At 39.5% G+C, this 23,269-nt stretch overlaps 1 protein-coding gene across 4 annotated transcripts in view; it reads right to left on the bottom strand.

Annotated features, from left to right (window-relative positions):
* LOC117409479 (lateral signaling target protein 2 homolog) overlaps positions 1–23,269 on the bottom strand; it is a 140,794-nt gene that overhangs the window by 38,745 nt on the left and 78,780 nt on the right. For 3 of the 4 annotated variants that reach the window (XM_034015601.3, XM_034015598.3, XM_059004485.1), the window contains one exon: positions 14,249–14,389. The exons of the other annotated variant lie outside the window; for it this stretch is intronic. In XM_034015601.3, coding sequence (XP_033871492.2) covers positions 14,249–14,389 — 141 coding nt within the window. The remainder of the gene's footprint in view (positions 1–14,248; positions 14,390–23,269) is intronic. 4 annotated transcript variants of the gene reach the window in all.

The raw sequence follows: 23,269 nt of genomic DNA, 5'->3' as shown, positions 1-23,269 counted from the left end.
ATTCCATATGAGTTAATGCATATTTGTATTTAATAGAGAATGCACCACAAATGTTCATAGATAAGGCTGTCATTTTTCAGTTATGAGAGATTTCTGTGAAAATTCCAATTTCTGAAAGAATAGTGTAAATATACATATGTTGTAATCATTTAAAAACAAATACAGCAAACGTTTGCTTTATTGACGTACTACCGGCAATGCTGCATTTAGGAACCTGGCAGACGGTTTAGTTTGCTTCCGGTAAATGATTGAACACACAGCATAGAGCTATATGATCAAAATGATACATTAACGTGACAACGCAATTTTTTTCTGCTTTAATAAATATGTTTAAAATCGTTAAATATCTTGAAATACCAATTTTTAGGTGGTGAAATAAACATTATTTTTACTGTGAAAAACAGCCCTAGGCCAATCCATACAGTACTGTAGTTATTCCACTGATGAGGACGATAGCAGAATAAACCCACAAGCTCATGTTGGTTGTTTATGGTTATCATCATGAGGGAAATAACCACAGCACTCAATGAATGTGCATGGAGCATGCCGTTTATATAACAAGTGTATGGTTTGAAAAATAGTATTTGAAATACCATATTTAACAGCTGAATTTCAAGAATTACTTAAAATCAAGCTCTGCATCTGCTTAACAACGCAGAGTAATCTGGAACACTGCGATTTGCCCAGTCAATCTGTTGTTGGATTTGAATAAATGAAAATGAAACAGTTATTCAACACCAGATCTCTCAAAACACTTGTACAATAATATATACCTGTATAGATTTTGTTATATATATATATATATATATATATATATATATATATATATATATATATATATATATATATATATATATATATATATAATAGCACTTGTACTTTCCCCTTGGTCTCTGGCTGCTGGAGCTCTGTGTTGTTGAGTAGGATAAATAAAAGGATGACTTACCAAGTTCCGGCAATCAAGTTGCATTCATTCACCGGCAATAATGAGAGCTACACACGGTGCTTTCCTACTCGTTTTAGTTTAAACACTGGTTGTGTAACATTCAGAGCAGGTAAAGTAGTGCGTATCGTGTGAACATTGGTGTGTTGGGAACCCTTTAATGAAGTGTAATTAATGTCATTTAAGATGGAAGTTTCAATCTGGCTGTCCCTGGATTCCTTGGTGCCACTCACAATCAATCACCACAGAGAGGTCCAGGGCAGTGCTTATCATATAATTACTGGGGAGACCTTGTGGTGGCGGTGAAGCATGAACTCCAATCTGAAAAGCCTGTCGTGTTCAGAGATCACAGCTAACCTGCATCATCGTCTTTTATTCATTGATTTTTTAGAAACCCCAGATGACTAGAATCGTGTTCTATTTTCCATCAGTCCTTTTGAGTGGATGTGCAAGTGTGTTAGTTCTTTCTTTTTCCTTTTAAACCAAAAAATAAAAGGCAAAGCAGCTGGATCTTTCTTTCTGCAAGGTCAGTGCGGAATGATACTGGAGTCTGCTCTGCCTTTTCACAGAAGGACAGAAACCTGACATTTCCAAGCGTTTGCCAGCTCAGTGTATCATGATTAATTTAGAACGCATAACAAACATGGTGTTACATGCAGTCATGTCTCACGTATATGCTTTATATACCTATATAGTACCTTAGGGTACTCGTGTGAATATGTCTTAATATTTTTAATTAATTTCATGTGTGGTCTATTAAAGTCAATTAAAATTAGACAATCACAAAATTGCCTATTTTAACAATTTTCAGTTTAATTTCATACACACAACAAATCAAAAGCAATGGGGTGTTCTAATAAATGTGCACATTACTGTACATTAGATGGTTTGAGATACTGACTGCTGATTTAAAAACGTATAAAAGTATTGCAGCAACAGGACTCAGAACCCCCACTCAAAATGATTGCAAATATCATAAAACACAGATAAAACACAATACAGTTTTACTTGAAATACAAAAATCTAACATTCAAAGTCAAATGATTATTCTGCCTGAAGCACCAGTTCTAGTAGTCAATGGGCCAAATCTTTTACCAGACGTGTGTGCAACATACTGAAATTAAAAGTAGTTGCAAGTAATCTGTAACTTCTTGGCCAGTAACTAAATTCCCCATGCCATAGTGGAGATATCTGTTGTGAATCCATGAGTAATTGTTATCGCTGGACTAATGGACTGCACTGTACTTGTGGAGGAGGAGGAGGAGGAGGAGGAGGAGGAGGAGATTAGCTATGAAAGAGTAGCTTAAAGGACCACTGGGGATTCACACAGACTGGTCATGCAAGGGTATTAGTGTGGGTGAAGGGATGATCCAATTCAGTTGTTATTCACAGTTTTTGCATGGGATTATTTTTAGTATTCAGAAACACAAGAGGTGGTTCTGACAGCCACTGGAACTTCAATAGTACCATTTACTAGATTATAGTAACACATAGATATTGTAAACCTGCAAGTGTATCCATGATAAACTGGTGATAAACATTGTGACCATGATAAACTGGTCACAATGTTCTTTACTGAGAACATGAGGTGTTGCATTTTTAGTTATCCCCAGTTCACAAAAGGGATTTAGAGAGTCTTATTGCAAATCATTCCTCCAAAAGCCTTGATCGGTCAAGGTTAAAAGTATACATGTGCATTCAACTGAAGACATGGCCTTTGTTTAACTACAGCAGAGAACATCTACAGTGGGGGCTTGAGGTAAACCGTCTCTGAAATTATAAAAAAATAAAAAGCTGCAAGCGGCATTAAACCTTTATAATTCAGACGGAGGTGAGATTTATAAACCGTAGGCTTCTTTTCTTCAATTCCAAATCTTTTCTTTAAGTCCACATTTTTGGGTATGTGTCCGTCTAAAGCGAATTACATTTGGTGATCTCAGCTTAGCCCTTGGCTAAGTTTTTACCAAAACAGCATTCTCTGCTTGACACAGGCCTAGGACTGCATATACATATACAATATCCCATTGCCTCTCATGCTTTAAGTACTATACTACAAAACACAAACATTAAAAACAAGAAATTCTTCTCACTCATTTGTTGCAGTGTCTCCCTCCCTCTTTCTCCTCCAATATCTTTATAAAAGCCAGAGAATAAGTGTTACTGGAGTGTTAACCAGCGACACCAGCCACTTACAGTAAAGTAGTCCTCAGTTATGTAACCTACCATTGCTCTCATTATGTTCAGAGACAAACGTCCACCTCAATGCCAATAGGCCAGAACACCAGGAACCTCCATTTATCTGTACAGGAGGACTAAACAAAATAGAAAATCTATTCAACAGTGACAACTTTCAACCTTAGAACCTTCTGTTACAAAAAAAAAACGGGGTTTCAAAACCTTGGTTATATTAGAATTTTAGTCTCACTATGTTGTAATGAAGTTTTAAAATGCTCCCCTTTACGGAAGGCGCCTTTAAACAAGCAGACACTGACATCAATGTGCCACGCTTCAGAAACAAACTGCTGTGCTAATCGGTGAATCGCCCTGCCTGAGCCATGAGGAGCTGGAGTGGGGCAAACCCTGACCTTATTAACTGACTCCCACCGATAGATGCTGGGGTCTGTGGAGTTTTTTTCAAATGGTGCTGGCTTTTAATTACTTCCTTTAACTCTGCAGCCCGCAGATAACTCCATGCAGCAATTTTAATCAGATTAACCTAAAATAGAAGGATCTCTCTCTCATCGTTCGGGGGGGTGGGGGGGATTCAATATGAACACCCGCCTGATTCAGAAAGAAGACTCTTAAAACTGTTTGTGCTTCTTCTTGGCTCAATTCCCCACAGCCAAGTCAATCTAGCTGATTACCGTAAAACTTCAAATAATCGCCAGGTCTCTAAATTTTTTTGTATTAACAGTATTTAGTGCATTTGAGTCTTGCAATGAATATTTGTATTTTGCTCCTTTTCCTTTTTGTAGATACTCCTGCATCTTCTTTGTCTGCTCCTCGTCATTTACTTCCAAGTACTCTGTGACTTGTAGGAAGGCTGCTGTTTTCTCTTGATCCTCGGGTCGACCTTGTTTTGGCCTTTTTGACAGTGTTGGCAGCATCAGAACAATGCACTTGTGGTAACTGCTTTCCACGCCTGAAGTTTACACTGCATGTTTGATGATAAACTGCATCTGCAGCATGGAGATCCTGTGCATAGGCAAGTCTGGCTTCAACTATTTTGGACCAATCATCATTCCTGTCTTTACATAACAGAGCAATAGAGTCTTGGAAGTCTTTGGTTCTAACTAGGATAACATCAAATGCTTTTTTCTTTCGGCTTGTCTCGGCTCCTGTCGCTCCCACTCGGCCATTGAATGGTTTTCTCTGCTTTTTCCGTAGAAAAAACGACTAAAAACCAGTTTTTTGCGTCTTTTTGATGATCGGACAGGGTCCGACATTGGACCTGATAGGAATAATTGCAATGTCGGACCAGGTCCGACATAGGACCACAAAGGGTTAAACAACAATTTGACTGGAATACAGGAAGGACCATCTCATAGTTTCTGCCTGTAAACCATTATGTAAAGGTATAAGAAAAAATCTGGTTCCCATGGCGACAACTTATAGTTAAGGATGTGTAAAGAAGAGTAGGCCACATCTTAAATTACAAGATGGTTAAAAGAATTTAATTCTGAAACTAATCTCTTACAGTAATTGATCAAGAGGGTCAACAGCGCTTTTATGACATACTAATATGCAAACCCTAGTCACTTTATAACCCTAGAGTAGTTTTGCCCAATTAATCCGTTTGGAACGGTGCCAGGGTTCAGTATGACCCAAAGGCATTACATTAACAAGGCAGCTTCTATAAGTGGATGAGAGGCAGAACCATGGGTAATGATACAAAGGCCCTCCTCAGTCTTCAAAAAAGGAACCAAAACCACACACAAAAGAGATGAGCTTTAGCTTATGCCTGCATCCACTATATGTGTACCTATTACTAATCAAACCAAGGAGTCACTGAAACGTTTAGGATCAATAACTAAAGACAATACAGCCCACCTGGACAATACAGGATGACCCTCCTTGTGGTAAAGAGAAATAGAGGCAAAAGTGCAGCCTCAGTACTTGGAATAAGTAACCTGATAAGCTACCTGATGGTCACTTTTGAGAGCATGTAGACAGATCAGCAGTTTTCTAAAAGGATGTTACGATTCCTTTAAGACATGTGACACAGTGGTCCTTGGTTTCCCAGTTACAGTTGATTTCTCAGTTACAGTCTGCCCCTTTCATGCTCTGATAAATCTTAGCTTCCCCTAATTTACAACCAACTAACAACCAGTTACCTGCTCTAGTGTGCAGTCTGCCTTACTCGGGTAACTTGCATGACTCATGATGCGCTTCCTCTTTTTCCCTATAGTTCTTAATAAAGTTTTCAGTGATACTTGCCATTAGAGCCAGTGCATCCAGTGTGTGCTGTCATTTCTGTTTCTCAAGGTGGCATTCTGCCTTTTAGAAAAAGGGAACATTTTTTATTAAAAAAAAAAAAAAAAAAAGGAATTCACAATAGCTACAGGAAAGAATAAGACTAAATCTGCTATTTACAGGACAGATTTACAATCTACTAGTTAAAAGACTACTAGTTAAAAAAAAAACCCTATCCAAGCACACAATTACACATTACAGATGACAGTACCATGAGAGAGTACAGTAGGTCCCAATGACCTAAAATAGAATATGACCAAAATAATGTCATGGACAAGTTACAGTAAAGGAATAAGTTATATAAAGATGCAATACCTACAAAATTGGCCAAGTCTAAAATTAGGGCTAAAAATTAGGGCCTGGTACTCTCCCGCCTAGACTACTGCAACTCCCTCCTGGCTGGCCTCCCTACGTCCGCCACCCGTCCGCTCCAGCTCATCCAGAACTCTGCTGCCCGCCTGGTGTTCTCTCTGCCTCGCTTCGCCCACGCTACTCCACTACTCCGCTCGCTCCACTGGCTCCCGATCACCGCTCACATCCAGTTCAAGACTCTTGTACTCGCCTACAGATGCCTTGACCAGACTGCACCCAGCTACCTCCAGACCCTCATCTCTCCCTACACCCCCACTCGACCTCTCCGCTCCGCCTGCACTAGAAGACTAGCTCTACCTCCGCTACGCTCCCCTGCCTCCAGAGCCCGCTCCTTCTCCACCCTTGCTCCGCAGTGGTGGAATGACCTTCCTACAGATGTCAGGACTGCCCAGTCCCTGACCACATTCCGGCGCCTCCTTAAGACTCACCTCTTCAAAGAGCACCTGTAGAACTCCTCTGTTTGTATCCTGGGACACTATCACCCTTCATGTAAATGTGCTTTATTTTGCTCTTATCTGCCCCTATTTTACTGCATTTAATCCTGTACTTCAGAATACTGTAATCTGCCAAGTGTTTAACCTGTAGTACTTTGTATTTAATCATACCCTGATGTAACTACCACTATTATCTGCTGTATTATTGAATTGTGGTTTGTCACACTTATACTTTACTTGAACAAAAGTTATTGTATTTCTTGCTCTTATTGTATTACTTGTATTGTAACACTTGAAATGTATTTGCTTACGATTGTAAGTCGCCCTGGATAAGGGCGTCTGCTAAGAAATAAATAATAATAATAATAATAAAAACAAAACCTGGGACCTAAACCTAGGTCTCCTGGGGCCGGTTTATCAAAAGTTTTAATCTGGATAACACTTGATCCGGATTTTGTAATCCTATATTTCATGATCGAGATTACTTTTATAATTTTGATCAGTTTTTTCAGAAAATGTCACTGCTGGATTACATTTATTCAGGTAACAAATAATCACGATTATGAAATCCAGTATTTTTAAGTAGGCTAGTTCTTAATAGTGTATAGTAGTTTTTTATTGTTTTTTTTTAGGCCATTATTTATGATATAGCCTAATTTAACAAAATAAATAAGATTGTGGTAATAATGAGTAATACACAACTTTATTTATGCTGTTTAACATTATTATATTAACAAAAATCACACAAATCACTTTTAATGTTAGTGCACATATAACACATGCAAATAGTTGTTATTTTATGTATGCCTACTTAGCAGAAATTAAATAACAAAGTCTAAATTGAATAAAAATAAAACTTTTGAAAAAAAGGAAATGTTTTTTTTAGACATCTTCATCGCCTTCCTCGTCGGTCGGGAGTCCAGCATCTCTCAGACGAGCTTTAAGGAGGTGTATGTGAAGGGGTATGCGTATGCTTTTTTATTAAAGCTTTCCTTTTTGCTTGCATGGATATAAAACTTAAATAAATATGTAAATATTATATTATCACATTCTACTTGAACATAGTGTGTGTTTGCTACGACAATTCAAATACAATATCGATGTTCTTTGATCATTTAAAAAGCTAAATCCACCTCCGCAGTAGGCTCACAATAATCCTGGTATTTTGGATCAAAGTAATCCTGATCTGTTTAAATTCTGAAAAACCCATTTAAATCGCGACTAAAAGTGCGATCGGATTACCAAAACGAAATCCGGATCATAGTAATCCAGATCTCATTTTTATGTTTTGAAAAACCCAATTGCACAATATAATCCAGATGAAAAAGCGGAAATCAGAGTACCAAAGTTTTGAAAAACCTTCCCCAGGTGAGAATGACACACGTCTAACACCAACACTCCTTCGAAAGAGTCCCATTGGAACTTTTATTTCAGGAACCCACACTTAGCTAGCTCCTTCTCCCTGTGAAGCTGCGGCTTCACTCTGGGCCTCTCAGCTGTCACACCACAATCATAGACAGGTGACACAAGATAATGAGGCCATGGAACGTTATATACAACAACAACAACCACCACCACCACCACCTCACATTTCTATAGTGCCTTTCATCACAAGAATCCCAAAGCACTTAATGCACACACACAAAAAAGAACAATTACATCATTAAATTAAAAACAAAAACAGTCTAAATACAGAATTTGATAAACTGAAATAAAAAAAAGAGGTTTCAATTGTAAAATTAGAAAAACTAAAAGATTAAAAAGCTAGTTTGTAGAAATAGAACAATTAAGAGTCTAAAACAAAAACTGTGTAAAATTGGAATAAAAAACAAAAAATGCAGTTTTGATTGTAAAAATACAAGGAGAACCAATACTGTGGGGATGGTGTGTCCCAAACACCAACGTCCATGGCCCGGCATCGCTGCCAGCAACCCCACTTAGGGTCACCTCTGTCTGACCCCACCCAAGCCGTTGAGCCAGTCCCCTGGCTCTGTCACCCCTCAGCTCTTCAGCAGTGAGGTGGGAGCAGTGGCACGCAACAGTATAATCTTAGGATGCAGTTTTCCCTGTTTTAATTACAAGTATCTACACATTTACAGCATTTAGATCTGACACTTCAGATTTCACTGAATCAACTCATAACCTTTTTCATTGTACTGGCAGATATCAGGTTTGCTGGGTACTGTTAAATAAAAAAAACACACACAAAGGTTTAGAAGCCTGCACCAGGGTTAGATACTTACACTAGTCCTACTGTACACCAAATGCTGAGGTTCAGAACTCCCCTTTATTATTAGGAGGATGTTATTATGATGTGCCATGAAATTGAACGAATCTAGCCCCTGAGCTGGGAGGGAATTAACAGGAAAAAACCCTCTAGAGCAAACCCAAACAATGTAAGCGATGTGAATGATGGCAGAATGCTGGCAGACCAATGCATCAATCAAATCAAAAGCATCAATCAAAAGCAAAAGGAAGGGAAACTGATGACACCGGCCAGGACATGAAAGGGAAAAGGAGGGCAAGAGCAACAGGGGGGAAGTAAATTGCTGATTTTTGATTTCTCCTTTCATCACCATAAACAAAAAGGCTCTAGGCTATTATCCGGCTTATTACATCAACCCACCTTCTAGTCACAAATAAATATGTTTTTTATTTGTTTGACAGTTCAGAGCAAAGGAATAGCAACCCCCAGCCTGATCACTGGGTATAATAAATTAACTGCCAGAGACAGTTGTGCAGTTTTCATCAGATCTTTTTGCATTTAAATTCCAGGTTTGATTTTGTGATCTGAAGTACTGTAGAGATTAGACAATTTAAATTTTCATTATAATTAAACACCTGCTGGCTATTAACATTTTTGGATTTTTAAAAATAATTTGAAGGGACGTTGCCCAGAATGGAATATAAAATAATAATAATAAAAAGAAATGTGCCTGCCTTCAGAGTTAAAGTTGCCCCTGCTAATCAGCTGCTTCGTCCAATGACTGACTTGTTTTGCAGCCAGTGACATGCGTTAACACTGAGACACTGCTGAGGCGAATGACTTACAGAAGGACTACCAGGAAGCATGCATTCAGAGTTTTCTTAACCATGGTGTGGTTCCAGATATCTCTCTTTAATTTTTATGAAAATGTACATTTACTATAATGTTATCCTCTTGCAGAACTGCACATATGACAGCTACACAGTAAGATGGAAGAGCAGGTCAGATTTATGAAAATATTTTATTAGCTGTAACTCCTTTGAGAGTTTCAATAAACATGTCAATTATCCAGGCATTTGAAGAGCGACAGCATGTGGAAGCGACAGCGTGGGAGAAGTACGAGTGGACAAGTACATCACAGTTAGAAGCAGTAAGGAGAGATTACATCTTTAATTCCTTTAATCAAAAAACACTGCAGCTAAAGTCTAACAACTGTGTGTCTTTTTCTGATAACAAGCTGAAACTCAGAACAGCCAATTCAAATTTGTCGCGGTTCGGAGACATGGGGGAGGGGCGGAGCCAACAGCAAACAAACAAAAGCCAGCCAGTGTTCACAGCGACAGCATGTGGAAGCAACAGCGTGGGAGAAGTACGAGTGGACATCACAGTTAGAAGCAGTTTGAAAGCAGGTTGACAGCTGCAGAAGCTAAGCTGAATTTCCAAAATAAATAAAAATAAATAAAACATGGTCTTCAAGCCAGTAATATGTGACAACTGCATGATGTGGGAAATCCGAGAAAACCCAACAGAGCTCAACCAAGTGTGTGTAAAGTGCCACACGATCCAGGACTTGCTTCAACGAGTAAGTCTGTTAGAAATGGAGCTGGAGGAAATGAGACAGCAACAGGAGCTTGAGGAGCTGGCACACCCACAATTCATGGAAGTCTGCACCCCTAGCAGACTGAAAGCCACCAGGGAGATGGAAGAGATTCGAAACAGCTGGGTTCAGATAGGCAGAAACAGGGAAAAAAAGAAACTTCATCAAACACAACCACCAGAAATCCAAACATCCAACAAATTTGAGCCACTTCAACATTTAGATGACCAAAACCAACATCAAGAGAATGAAAGAAACAACATCCAGGACCCTATAAACAGTGCTGGCCAGGCAGCAAAAAGAAGGGAGGTCATGATTGTTGGGGACTCCATATTGAGAAACACAGCAAGTGCAGTTCGCAGTTTGGACCCCCTTACTACAACAGTGTGCTACCTTCCAGGAGCCTCTGTCACGCACATCACTGAGAACGTGGACAGGCTCCTAGAACGAACAGGAGACGACCCAGTAGTAGTCGTCCACATCGGTACAAACAACATTGGAAGAGACAGGCCAAGATCCCTGCAAAACAAATTCAGAGAGCTAGGAAGGAAATTAAAAGACAAGACCAAAACTGTGGTATTTTCTGGGATACTGCCGGCACCTTGCAAAGGACCATATGGACAGCTGGAAATACAAAATTAAAATGCATGGCTGAAATCGTGGTGCACACAGGAAGGCTTCACCTTTCTTGAACATTGGAGCACATTCTACAACAAGGACTATCTATATAGGTGGGACGGACTGCACTTAAACAGAAAAGGAACCAATCTACTTGGAGAAAGGATCCTTGAGGAGGTATAAAATGGGAGAACCCGGTGGGGAGCACGACAGACGAAATTGAAATGGTGGAAATGACAAATGACTGCTTTCTAACGCAATTTGTCAAGGCACCGACTAGAGGGAAGGCATGACTTGATTTAGTCTTTTCAAATAACGAAGACAGAATAACTAAAACAGAGGTTAGAGAGCCATTGGCAAACTCAGACCACAACATGGTCTCATTTGAAGTATTTTTAAAAACCCCAAAAGTAATGACTAAAGCTAAGGTTTACAATTTTAGAAAAGCAAACTATGAAGGTATGAAACAGACTAACAGAAGTAGATTGCAGTAAAATAGAAAAAACATCCACAGAAAAAGGATGGCTGTTTTTTTAAAAATGTAGTACTAGAGGCGCAAAACAATTACATCCCAAAAGTAGACAAATCTAAATCTAAAACAAAATGGCCAAAATGGTTTAATAGATCAATTAAAAAAATATTCAGCGAAAAAAGGCACTTTACAAAGCGTTTAAAAAGGATAAAAAATAAAGTACACAGAAAAGAGTACTTGGAACTGCAAACACAAGTCAAAAAGGAAGTTAGAAAGGCCAAGAGAGAGATAGAAATCAATATTGCTAAGGGGGCTAAAACCAATTCCAAAATGTTTTCCCAATATTATAACAGCAAGAGAACATTCAAAGAGGAGGTTAAATGTCTAAGAGACACAAATGGCAAAATCATAGATGAAGAAAAAAAAATAGCAAATATATTGAATGATTACTTTTCACAGGTTTTTACAAAGGAGGACACGGACAACATACCCCACATGTCGACCTGTTCATATCCAATTTTAAATAACTTTAGCATAACAGAGGCAGAAGTGTTAAAGGGACTAGGAGCTCTTAAAATAAACAAATCCCCTGGGCCGGATGAGATCCTCCCAAAAGTACTCAAAGAAATGAAAGAAGTTATTTACAAACCGCTAACCAAGATCATGCAACAGTCTCTTGACACAGGGGTTGTACCAACAGACTGGAAAATTGCAAATGTAATACCAATCCACAAAAAGGGAGACAAAACCGAACCAGGTAACTACTGACCAATAAGCCTGACTTCTTATTATATGTAAACTTATGGAAACTATAATAAGATCTAAAATGGAAAATTACCTATATGCTAACAATATCCTGGGAGACAGTCATCATGGTTTTAGGAAAGGGAGATCATGTCTAACTAACCTGCTTGACTTTTTTGAGGATGCAACATTGACAATGGATAATTGCAAAGCATACGACATGGTTTAATTAGATTTCCAGAAAGCTTTTGACAAAGTCCTGCATAAAAGATTAATTCTCAAACTGAACGCAGTAGGGATTCAAGGAAATGCATGCACATGGATTAGGGAGTGGTTAACATGTAGAAAACAGAAAGTACTGATTAGAGGAGAAACCTCAAAATGGAGCGAGGTAACCAGTTGTGTACCACAGGGATCAGTATTAGGTCCTCTGCTATTCCTAATCTACATTGATGATTTAGATTCTGGTATAGTAAGCAAACTTGTTAAATTTGCAGACGACACAAAAATAGGAGGAGTGGCAAACACTGTTGCAGCAGCAAAGGTCATTCAAAATGATCTAGACAGCATTCAGAACTGGGCAGACACATGGCAAATGACATTTAATAGAAAAAAGTGAAAAGTATTGCATGCAGGCAATAAAAATGTGCATTATAAATATCATATGGGAGATACTGAAATTGAAGAAGGGAACTATGAAAAAGACCTAGGAGTTTATGTTGACTCAGGAATGTCTTCATCTAGACAATGTGGGGAAGCTATAAAAAAGGCCAACAAGATGCTCGGATATATTGTGAGAAGTGTTGAATTTAAATCAAGGGAAGTAATGTTAAAACTTTACAATGCATTAGTAAGACTGATGTAACTTAAAACGTGAGTATCGATGTTTCTTAAGAAACTGCACAGATGCCATTTCTTAATCAGTGTTAAGTTTATTTCATACATGCAGGGAAACCAGTCCAAGTATAGAACCGATTACCAGTTGTTACATCTTTTACGACATTAAATACCCTTCTGCATAGGTGTCTCTCTCCTCCTCTTCCTATAACACTCAACCAATGGCAAAGGGACAATGCATTATTCTGGTCACTGTGTACCATGTGCACTCCAATCAGGAAAAAACAAGTTTCTCTTGATTAGTTTATACAAATCTACAAATCTCTTATCAGCCCCTTTGAAGTGTCTGGCTCCTTCCAGACCCCCCTGAAGACTAGCTTTATGACCCCCTCATAAACCAGCTGTATATTCTAAGCAAAAACCTGTTTAATTAGTTTTATACCCCACAGTGGACTCCCCGAAGGGCAAACGTCTTTCATGTCAGGGCTGGAGGTCAAAGGACTTGTTTGTACAACCTTGTGCTGCTGGCCAGTCATTTGCTTTGACACAAAAGAATCATTTTCAGTTGTCATAACTTCAGGGTAACTTCTCTACCATATTGCCTTCAATTTACTTCTAATGTGCGGTTGTTTAAATATAGTTAAATATACGTTAACTTGGTGTTTTTCTCAGCTCTCCGCTACCATCCATTGCTCAATGAAGCTGCTATTATTTCTTGCTTGCTCGGAGTCAATGCAGTGCAAGTATCTATATACCCAGAGTATATAGCCAGCCTTCATCTATTACAGCAGTGCTTGCATTTTTGGAACTAACAGTTTTTTCTATCCAATGTTAAATCACTTTTCAGAAAAATAACATGAATACAGCCCTGTCATTCCTCATGCGTAGCAAACTGCTATTCAATACTTGTTCCATGTTTTCCAACAAAGACCTCACCTAGAATATTGTGTTCAGTTCTGGTCACCTTGTTACAAAAAGGATATTGCTGCTCTAGAAAGAGTGCAAAGAAGAGCAACCAGAATTATCCCGGGTTTAAAAGGCATGTCGTATGCAGACAGGCTAAAAGAATTGAATCTATTCAGTCTTGAACAAAGAAGACTACGCAGCGATCTGATTCAAACATTCAAAATCCTAAAAGGTATAGACAATGTCGACCCAGGGGACTTTTTTGACCTGAAAAAAGAAACAAGGACCATGGGTCACAAATGGAGATTAGATAAAGGGGCATTCAGAAGAGAAAATAGGAGGCACTTTTTTACACAGAGAATTGTGAGGGTCTGGAACCAACTCCCCAGTAATGTTGTTGAAGCTGACACCCTGGGATCCTTCAAGAAGCTGCTTGATGAGATTCTGGGATCAATAAGCTACTAACAACCAAACGAGCAAGATGGGCTGAATGGCCTCCTCTCGTTTGTAAACTTTCTTATGTTCTTTAAGAGCCTCCATTTATATTTCTTCACAGTAAAAACAAACCACAAAATCGTGATGGATACTGCTGTGGAGTCAGTTCCTGTGCAAATAAACGCAGTTGCTTCTTGTCCTCTTTTCATACCTGGCAGGATCTGAACTGGTTGACGAGCAGTGTGCATCGCTGTGGGTCCTTCCTGCCGTCCAAGCTGTCCAGCTCAGCTGCCACCTGGTTCAGCTCCTCATCCGCATAGTAGAACTGAGCGAGGAGCTGCGGGTCCGACCTCTGAGGAGACAAACGCACAGACGCTTTACACTGCTGACCCACATCAAGCTTACAAAAAGGGCATCACTACTAGAGTTGGGGTAAATGCCTGTTTTTCATTGAGAACTGAGAAACAGAAATTGACCCCGATCCTGATCAGTACAGCAGTACACAGCACAGAGAGCACCAAGGGCTACAGTTACTTCACTGCACATTTCTAAGGGAATACAAAATTATTACTTGAAGAATGTTTAATAAAAGGTTTCTGATGTGCAGCTAAGTGATTTCTCACTAGTTTTGTAACATATATATATATATATTATATATATATATATATATATATATATATATATATATATTCCCTTTTAAATATAAAAGCTGTGCATAAAAAAATCTTAAAGCTGAGGCAAAAGTAGACCGTAGCTTTCTAACCACATGCTCTGCCAAATATTTGTATTTCTTTTTTTAAATACAAACATTTTAAACATCACTACACAGTGAACCTGTGACTCCATAGCATTATCCATGCTGTTTCAATTCTGATCAAGCTCTGGTGAATGTAAAGGTGCCTAATTTGGCCAGTACTGCACGATGGTTAAAGTTGCACCCTTCACAGTGAGTCAATTTTTGCCCTTGTGAAAAGCTCAATGCTGTATTTTAAAAAGGATTTAGATCCCGGTAATGATTAAACATTCAAGTCCATTAGGTTACAGAAAATGTTTAATCTAGCGCACCAACACTGCATATCATTAACACCACCTGCAATCCTAAAAACAAACAAACAAACAAACAAAAAACTAAAAAAACCCTGTGCAGTATCATTAGCTCAATAGAAAGAAACATTGACCCAAACAGCACACTCCACCGGGGGAATTATTTTGCTTTGCCACATGCAACACACGTGTCAGCGCCAATAAATCATAAAAAGGGAGAGCGCGTGCAAAGTGGCTTCCTAAACACATCAATAATACAGCAGCTCCATCTGTGGTCTAATCGCTGGGGCTGTGGAGACATGCAGCAGTCTTTGCTAGTGCCTTGCCAGGGAGCCTACAGTGCCCTGTCACTTGTTAGCAGGTGGGAGCATTCTATTGAAAAGCACAAATCAAACGCTGACCCGATTAGCACAAACAAGAGACCGATTCTCTGAAAGCCTGCAGTTTTATTGATTTTAAAATGTGGGTTTCAAGCATAAACCAGCAGCAAGAATGCCTCCTCTTCCAAGTGTAAACTATAAAACTGTTGGCAATTATACACTAGTATAGGGTCACTCAAGGAGAACATTTTCACATCTTTGGGGGTGTGTTTTCATTTTGTTCTTCTCCATCAACCATTTACAGAGTCTCGTATGTACAGTATGTGGTAAAAAAAAAATAATTAGGTTGCAATGAACCTTTTTTTTTTCAAGGTTACAATATTTCACTGGACTTCACATTACCAACACTATAAAAAATATGTATTTCTTTAAGATATCTACAGCACTGGAGGTCTTGGTTACTATTATTATTATTTATTTCTTAGCAGACGCCCTTATCCAGGGCGACTTACAATTGTAACAAGATATCACATTATTTTTACATACAATTACATTATTTTTTACACATTATTTTTACATACAATTACCCATTTATATAGTTGGGTTTTTACTGGCGCAATCTAGGTAAAGTACCTTGCTCAAGGGTACAGCAGCAGTGTCCCCGACCTGGGATTGAACCCACGACCCTCCGGTCTAGATCAATGCAACTCCCCGCTTAATTTTTTAACGGTGCATTTCAGTGTTTATTATCATGCATAACCTTCACCTATCAAATTTCTCTCTTTTACCAGCTAATTACATTCACACATAAGAACATAAGAAAGTTTACAAACGAGAGGAGGCCAGTCGGCCCATCTTCCTCGTTTGGTTGTTAGTACCTTATTGATCCCAGAATCTCATCAAGGAGCTTCTTGAAGGATCCCAGGGTGTCAGCTTCGACAACATTACTGGGGAGTTGGTTCCAGATTCCCACGATACTCTGTGTAAAAAAGTGCCTCCTATTTTCTGTTCTGAATGGCCCTTTAGCTAATCTCCACTTGTGACCCCTGGTCCTTGGTTCTTTTTAAACGTCGTAAAAGTCCCCTGGGTCGACATTGTCAATACCTTTTAAAATTTTGAATGCTTGAATCAGATCGCCGAGTAGTCTTCTTTGTTCAAGACTGAATTCTTTAAGCCACTCTGCATAGGACATGCCTTTTAAACCCGGCCTAATTCTGGTCGCTCTTCTTTGCACTCTTTCTAGAGCAGCAATATCCTTTTTGTAGCGAGGTGACCAGAACAGAACACACGATTCTAGATGAGGTCTTACTAATGCATTGGCTTGGTAACATACAATGAATCCCTGCAAAGCAAAACCAGTGAAACCTTCACCTGAAATCTGTTTGTTGCAATAACAACAAAGTATTTTTATGCAGAATATGGCTTTATTTCAAGATGTTAAAGTAAAATAATAAAACTTTAAAAAGACAATGCCTTTGCAAGGTGTCGGCCTTATTTGGTTATACGGAGCTACACAAATCTGCAGAGCAGTGTTTCTCATGCTGCTATGTAATAAAAATGTCTAATCCCCTGTATGGACAGCACAGATAAAGAGGTGGGTGCAGCTACAATGCAGGGATGCTGGTGCCTTTGTTTGCCAGGCAGACAGGACACCATTCCTCATTTCCTCAAGGTCTCTCTTTTCTGTTGTCATTCAGCACTACCGAGAAAGCAAGACAGGCTCTCCTTATCAGTATGGTCTATGAATGCTATGAACACAACAATCAAATACTGCACAGGACATTTGTCTTTCATTGTTCCCCTGAAAATATATTCAACAGTGTCCTAGATCGGGAACAATGACTAATTGCACAATTGCTCAAGCTGGGGTATCTTTTCTTGCACTTTGGATGCTGAGACATTTGCACAAAGACACATTCAGTGTTTTAGACACTACAGGGCTTACAGCAGCAGCACGCCACACTGAGGTCTCTTTGGGCCAACTGTAATGCTGTGTGAAACAGTAAAGTCATCATCAACCTCTCTGTAAAGAGCAGTTCCATTGTTTTTCTGTTGGTGTTTTGTGTGATAGGATTCGACGTTGTTCTGACAGGCAGGCTGGTTAGATGTAATTACAAGCCACGGATGGCAGCTACTGTGCAAGCACAGAGTACATTTGTTTTAGCGGTTACATTTTTCAGACCATAAACAAGTTCCACAGTTCTTTAACATGTCACAGACACAAGTTCTACTATTATTGAGCCCAAAGATTAACTCCCATTACCCTGGATACATCTAAGGCACATTTACACAGCTCTCCACCCTCTTTACAACAGAGAGATATTGTGCCCAGTAGGTGGTGCTAAGGGTACAGTAACCAATTAGTAAAGGTGCCCTGGACTGGAGGATTGCTCTTTAGAGGGAGGGAACAGTTCACTTGTCTGAAAAGGTGACCTGTGCCAAACTGTGTGGCAATTCTGTGACATGGAGTAGAATCCACAGAGGGCTACTGTAAAAAGCTGAAAAACGAATTTCATTTGTGAGAAAATCTCACAGTAAACCCTGGCCTCTATAGACTACTGCATTAACTTACTGTTCCACTGACTGTAGCCCCCCCAAGTTCTTGTATACAACAGTAATGTTAACTGGGATTCAAATTTACTGCAAAACAGAGCAGTATCCGAGAGAGCTGAAGGTCGCAATACAAAATTGCTTTTGTTCTTGACCTTTTTTTTTTCTTATGAGTCGTAGGATTTACAGCCCCACAGGGAAAGGCAGTATTATGTCATTATGTGCATTTCCCTCCCTTCTCTCTGCTGCTCAGCATTTGATATGAGCCTTCCAGTGGCAGCAGCATCAGAGCCGTTGTGATTATCTAGAGCTGTTTCTACTTCAGTCAGTCAGTCAGTCAGCCAGCCAGCCAGCCAGCCAGTCTTGAGGCCGCAACACTGAAGCTTTTGTTGGAAACATGACACAGATTCCAGTCAAAGCCTCGCAGTGTTACATTTCTTACAACATGCCCGCACGCTATCCCGGCGAATGGCTGCTTGCTTGTTTCGAAAAATGGAAAAAATCTGTGGGTCTTTTTGGGGAACACAAAAAAGCTCAACAAAGAAAAAACTATGTTGACTACAGACCATCCTTTTGGCTCTGACTTAAAGTACGTTTGTAAGATTATAAATACAGGACTCTTATTATGGGCTTTAGGCAGTGGAGTAGAAGCAAAAACTGCCATGCCGTAACAATTGACTGTACTGAGTGCTTTATGATACTTTTGTATGAGAAGCTCTATATAAATGTAATAAATAAATAAATAAATAAATAAATAAATAAATAAAATACATAAATCATTTGTACTGACTGGGTGGGATGCTGGGCAGCCTGCTCAATGCACTAGGGTGCTCAGCTTCACTGCACAACTTCCCTCTTGTGGGATGTGCTGGGACAGTGGGATTGAACATTACACAGCAGATATCAGGACTCTTTATGCCAGCTTGAAAGGGGACATTTTCACTAGTGATGTGAACGAGGGACGCTGACCTAACAGGCGTCAAACTGAAAACTACAGCATATATCCCATACCGCTATATTATACAACACTGTTTTCTTCGCTGTAATGTGTTATTGATATGATTTCAGACCATCTACATGCAGTAGCTTTGCTAAACATTTGTTCCAGAGAATAGTACATGACACATCAAAAATCGATCACAGGAGGGAACTAAAAGGAGCTTTCCTTTACATAGTAACAGTATATATTCTTATCAGATCCCATAAAAAATATGCTGTATTGTTTATTGTAACCGAGAAACTGATTACATCATTTATTTGCCTAAATGTAATAACAGATGAACTGTAGCAGTGCGTTTTTTGACCCGGCTGAAGCAGAACAGTTACAAATGGGATGCGAGAATAAGGCAGGTTTCGCTCCTGACTTTGCCCAGGCATTCATTTTCCCTTTATAAGCTGTCGTACGCACACACAGCTGCTCCATCCCTCCTGCCGGTCAAACACATCTGCAATCAGGCTACCATTTTTCAAAAAAGGGGACAAAGGTTTGACAGTCTGCATTAAAATCTTGATCATCAAGCATAGCCTAGGTAGTTAACCTGGATTGTTTGGCTTAGACCACCAGTACCTTTCTAACAAAGATGGTAATGCCCTCTAATCAGGCCTCCAATTACAAAACCTCTTAGGATTAGATACTTGGTGTACTGCAGAAGGTTTTCAACGCGCGCACACACACACACACACACACACACACGCACGTCCTCCTAACTACACAGTCCTGGGCAGACTGATGATATGCTCCATCAACCTTTCCTAAAATTGAATGTACAGTACAGGGTGTCAGTCAGTCTCTCACATGACACGGGGAGTAAGCTGTAGAAAGTTGATCTCCTTTTCATTCCGTTTCAGCTCAGGGTAATTAGGATTGACACTGGTGCCCTAAGAGTGGATTCCATGCATGATGTGCAAATGCAACAAACGCTGCAGTCTTGCAGAGTAGGCTTTTACTGTACTGAGGTGCTATGGTACAACCCATTGGTAATATTTTCAGGTTGACGCAGTCTGGTAACATTAGTAACATTAACCCTTTGCTGTCCAGTGTCCAATATATGCGACATTGAGAAAATAGCCATTAAATAGGTATGGGAACCTACCATGGGCACTAACCATATTTTCACATACTAATAGTATCACAATGGCAAACCATTACAAATGTAATCCTATAATCTTTTGTTGCCATTATTACTTAATGTGGTCTGCTCTGGTATTAGAAATATCTTTATAGTGTTTTTCTATGAATAAGCAAGATGAAAAATTTAAAAAAAGCAATTAAATAAAAATCGCTAAGGAAGAAGCAGCCAAGGCTAATAAAGCTCACAACGGATTAAAATGGGTTTCAAAGCCTTAACTACAAGGACAGCAGTCAGATAAGATAACAACGACACATAAGACTATGCTGTATCAAGCAATACTGCCCCATCACAGTGAGAAGCACAAGCCACCCCACTGTACCTTGTACTGGAGCATCTTTTCCCATGGTGCTTTGAAAAAGCCATAGACCTGATCCCACCCCCATTCCTATCCATGCATCAAAAATTCACAGTACCTTGAACAGCAGTTAAACAGCATATACAAATCAGCAGGCTCAGCAGTGGGATGACCTTTATCATGATATACTTTCAAGCCTTCCAGCTTTTGGAGGTTTTATGCCCTTGTACTGCGAACATCTGCTGTTTTCTTGGCACCTGATACAGACAACACTAGATCAGAGAATTGGCAGAACTCAGGCCACTCCAAAGAGCCCTCTAGAGAACGATCTGGCAGCGTCTGCCCTGTCAGGCTTTGTAAGCGGTGGCTGTTGCCATTATTATTGGCATTTATCATAATCTTAACTACTGCTTAGCCAGCATTTCAATGTAAACATTTCAGCAGAGCAGGTTGGGTAACAAAAATAAATAAATAAATAAAGAAATAAATAAAATAAAATCGAAATCTTTGCCGCCAGAGTGGCAAAGTACAGGTAGTGGACAAAAAAAAGGAAACACCTGGGTAAATGAGGGACACCAAGAATATTGAAAGCAAAGGCTTCCACACAGGTGTGGCTCATGTGTTAATTAAGCAAATAACATCCCAGCATGCTTAGGGTCATGTATAAAAATGCTGGACAGGCCTGGTTGCCTATAACTATGGCTAGCATGGCTGCAAGAGGAGACCTCAGTGACTTTGAAAGAGGGGTGATTGTTGGGGCGCATTTGGCAGGAGTTTCAGTGACCAAGACAGCTCAACTTGCTGATGTTTCACAAGCAACGGTGTCTAAGGTGATGTCGGCATGGAACTCCGAGGGAATGACATCATCAGCAAAGGGCAACAGTGGGAGAAGCGCATACTGGCAGTGTGGAGTGGTGGTTAGGGCTCTGGACTCTTGACCGGAGGGTTGTTGGTTCAATCCCAGGTGGAGGATGCTGCTGCTGTACCCTTGAGCAAGGTGCTTTACCTAGATTGCTCCAGTAAAAACCCAACTGTATAAATGGGTAATTGTATGTAAAAATAATGTGATATGTTGTAACAACTGTAAGTCGCCCTGGATAAGGGCGTCTGCTAAGAAATAAATAATAATAATAATACTCCAGGATCGTGATATCCGTGCATTAATTCGAAGTGCAAGGCAAAACAGGCGAGCAACTGCAGATCAACTGACTGCAAATTTCAACCTGGGGCACAAGTAGCCAATTTCATCAAAAACGGTCCGCTGAGAACTCAAGGCCCTATTAAGTGACTTTACATTGGTGTTTCCATTTTTTTGTCCACTACCTGTATATAATTTAAGTGATATCAATTGTATCCCACTTTAATGTGCTTTACAAAAAAGACCTACAGTACGTATCTCCCTCTCGACAAGGTATCAGTACCATGAACAACATTAAAAGAATTTGGCTAACAGCTCTGCAGATCTATCCTTCATTACCCCCAAACCATCAGTCACCGAGTGTGTGCCCAATACACCCCCAAAAAATCTGCAACACAAATAAGGGGCACAAACTGCTACTAAAATACATTCTACACTGCTCAAAGAAATCTGTGCATGCTAGATTTTTATGTTTATGTTCATGTTAAATTTTGGAAAAGAAAGGTGTTTTACTGGTGCCTGCTTTGCAGCTCGACCAACAATATGTACTTGCAGATCAACTGCAGACAGAAGTAGGTTCTGGCATGTGGGTGGTATGCGAGCTGTGGAGTATTCAGCTGGAGAGTCAACAGGGACAAATCGCTTCTATTTAGATCACACAGCGACTCTGGAGATACAGGAATGGAGCAGATGCCATTTGCTTGAATCTTGACCCAGAAGCATGTGAAATATGGCAGGGGTTGACAGAGAGTCCAAACTGTTGTCTTCCACTGCATTTTTTCCTTTATGATTAATGATCAGAGATTGTACCCCTCTGATGTCAAAAGTAGATGGAAAATACTTTGTGGTAGAAAACAGCAATAAACTCATGAGCGGTTTTAACAAGCTATATACCACCCTATACATCAATTGATCTTTAAAACCTTTAATTGATCGGCTTTTCCTAGGCTGGCAACATTGTTATTATTAAATCGAGCTCAGAGTTAAGAACATAAGAACATAAGAAAGTTTACAAACGAGAGGAGGCCATTCAGCCCATCTTGCTCGTTTGGTTGTTAGTAGCTTATTGATCCCAGAATCTCATCAAGCAGCTTCTTGAAGGATCCCAGGGTGTCAGCTTCAACATTACTGGGGAGTTGGTTCCAGACCCTCACAATTCCCTGTGTAAAAAAGTGCCTCCTATTTTCTATTCTGAATGCCCCTTTATCTGATCTCCATTTGTGACCCCTGGTCCTTGTTTCTTTTTTCAAGTCAAAGATGTCCCCCGGGTTGACATTGTCTATACCTTTTAGGATTTTGAATGTTTGAAATCAGATCGCCGCATAGTCTTCTTTGTTCAAGACTGAATAGATTCAATTCTTTTAGCCTGTCTGCATACGACATGCCTTTTAAACCCGGGATAATTCTGGTCGCTCTTCTTTGCACTCTTTCTAGAGCAGCAATATCCTTTTTGTAACGAGGTGACCAGAACTGAACACAATATTCTAGGTGAGGACTTACTAATGCATTGTAGAGTTTTAACATTACATCCCTTGATTTAAATTCAACACTTCTCACAATATATCCAAGCATCTTGTTAGCCTTTTTTTATAGCTTCCCCACATTGTCTAGATGAAGACATTTCTGAGTCAACATAAACTCCTAGGTCTTTTTCATAGTTCCCTTCTTCAATTTCACTATCTCCCATATGATATTTATAATGCACATTTTTATTGCCCGCATGCAATACTTTACACTTTTCTCTATTAAATTT

Source organism: Acipenser ruthenus, chromosome 2 (assembly GCF_902713425.1).
Source record: "Acipenser ruthenus chromosome 2, fAciRut3.2 maternal haplotype, whole genome shotgun sequence".
Lineage (NCBI taxonomy): Eukaryota > Metazoa > Chordata > Actinopteri > Acipenseriformes > Acipenseridae > Acipenser > Acipenser ruthenus.
The sequence above is the reverse complement of the archived record's forward strand: the minus strand, read 5'-3'. Positions and strand labels throughout refer to the sequence as shown.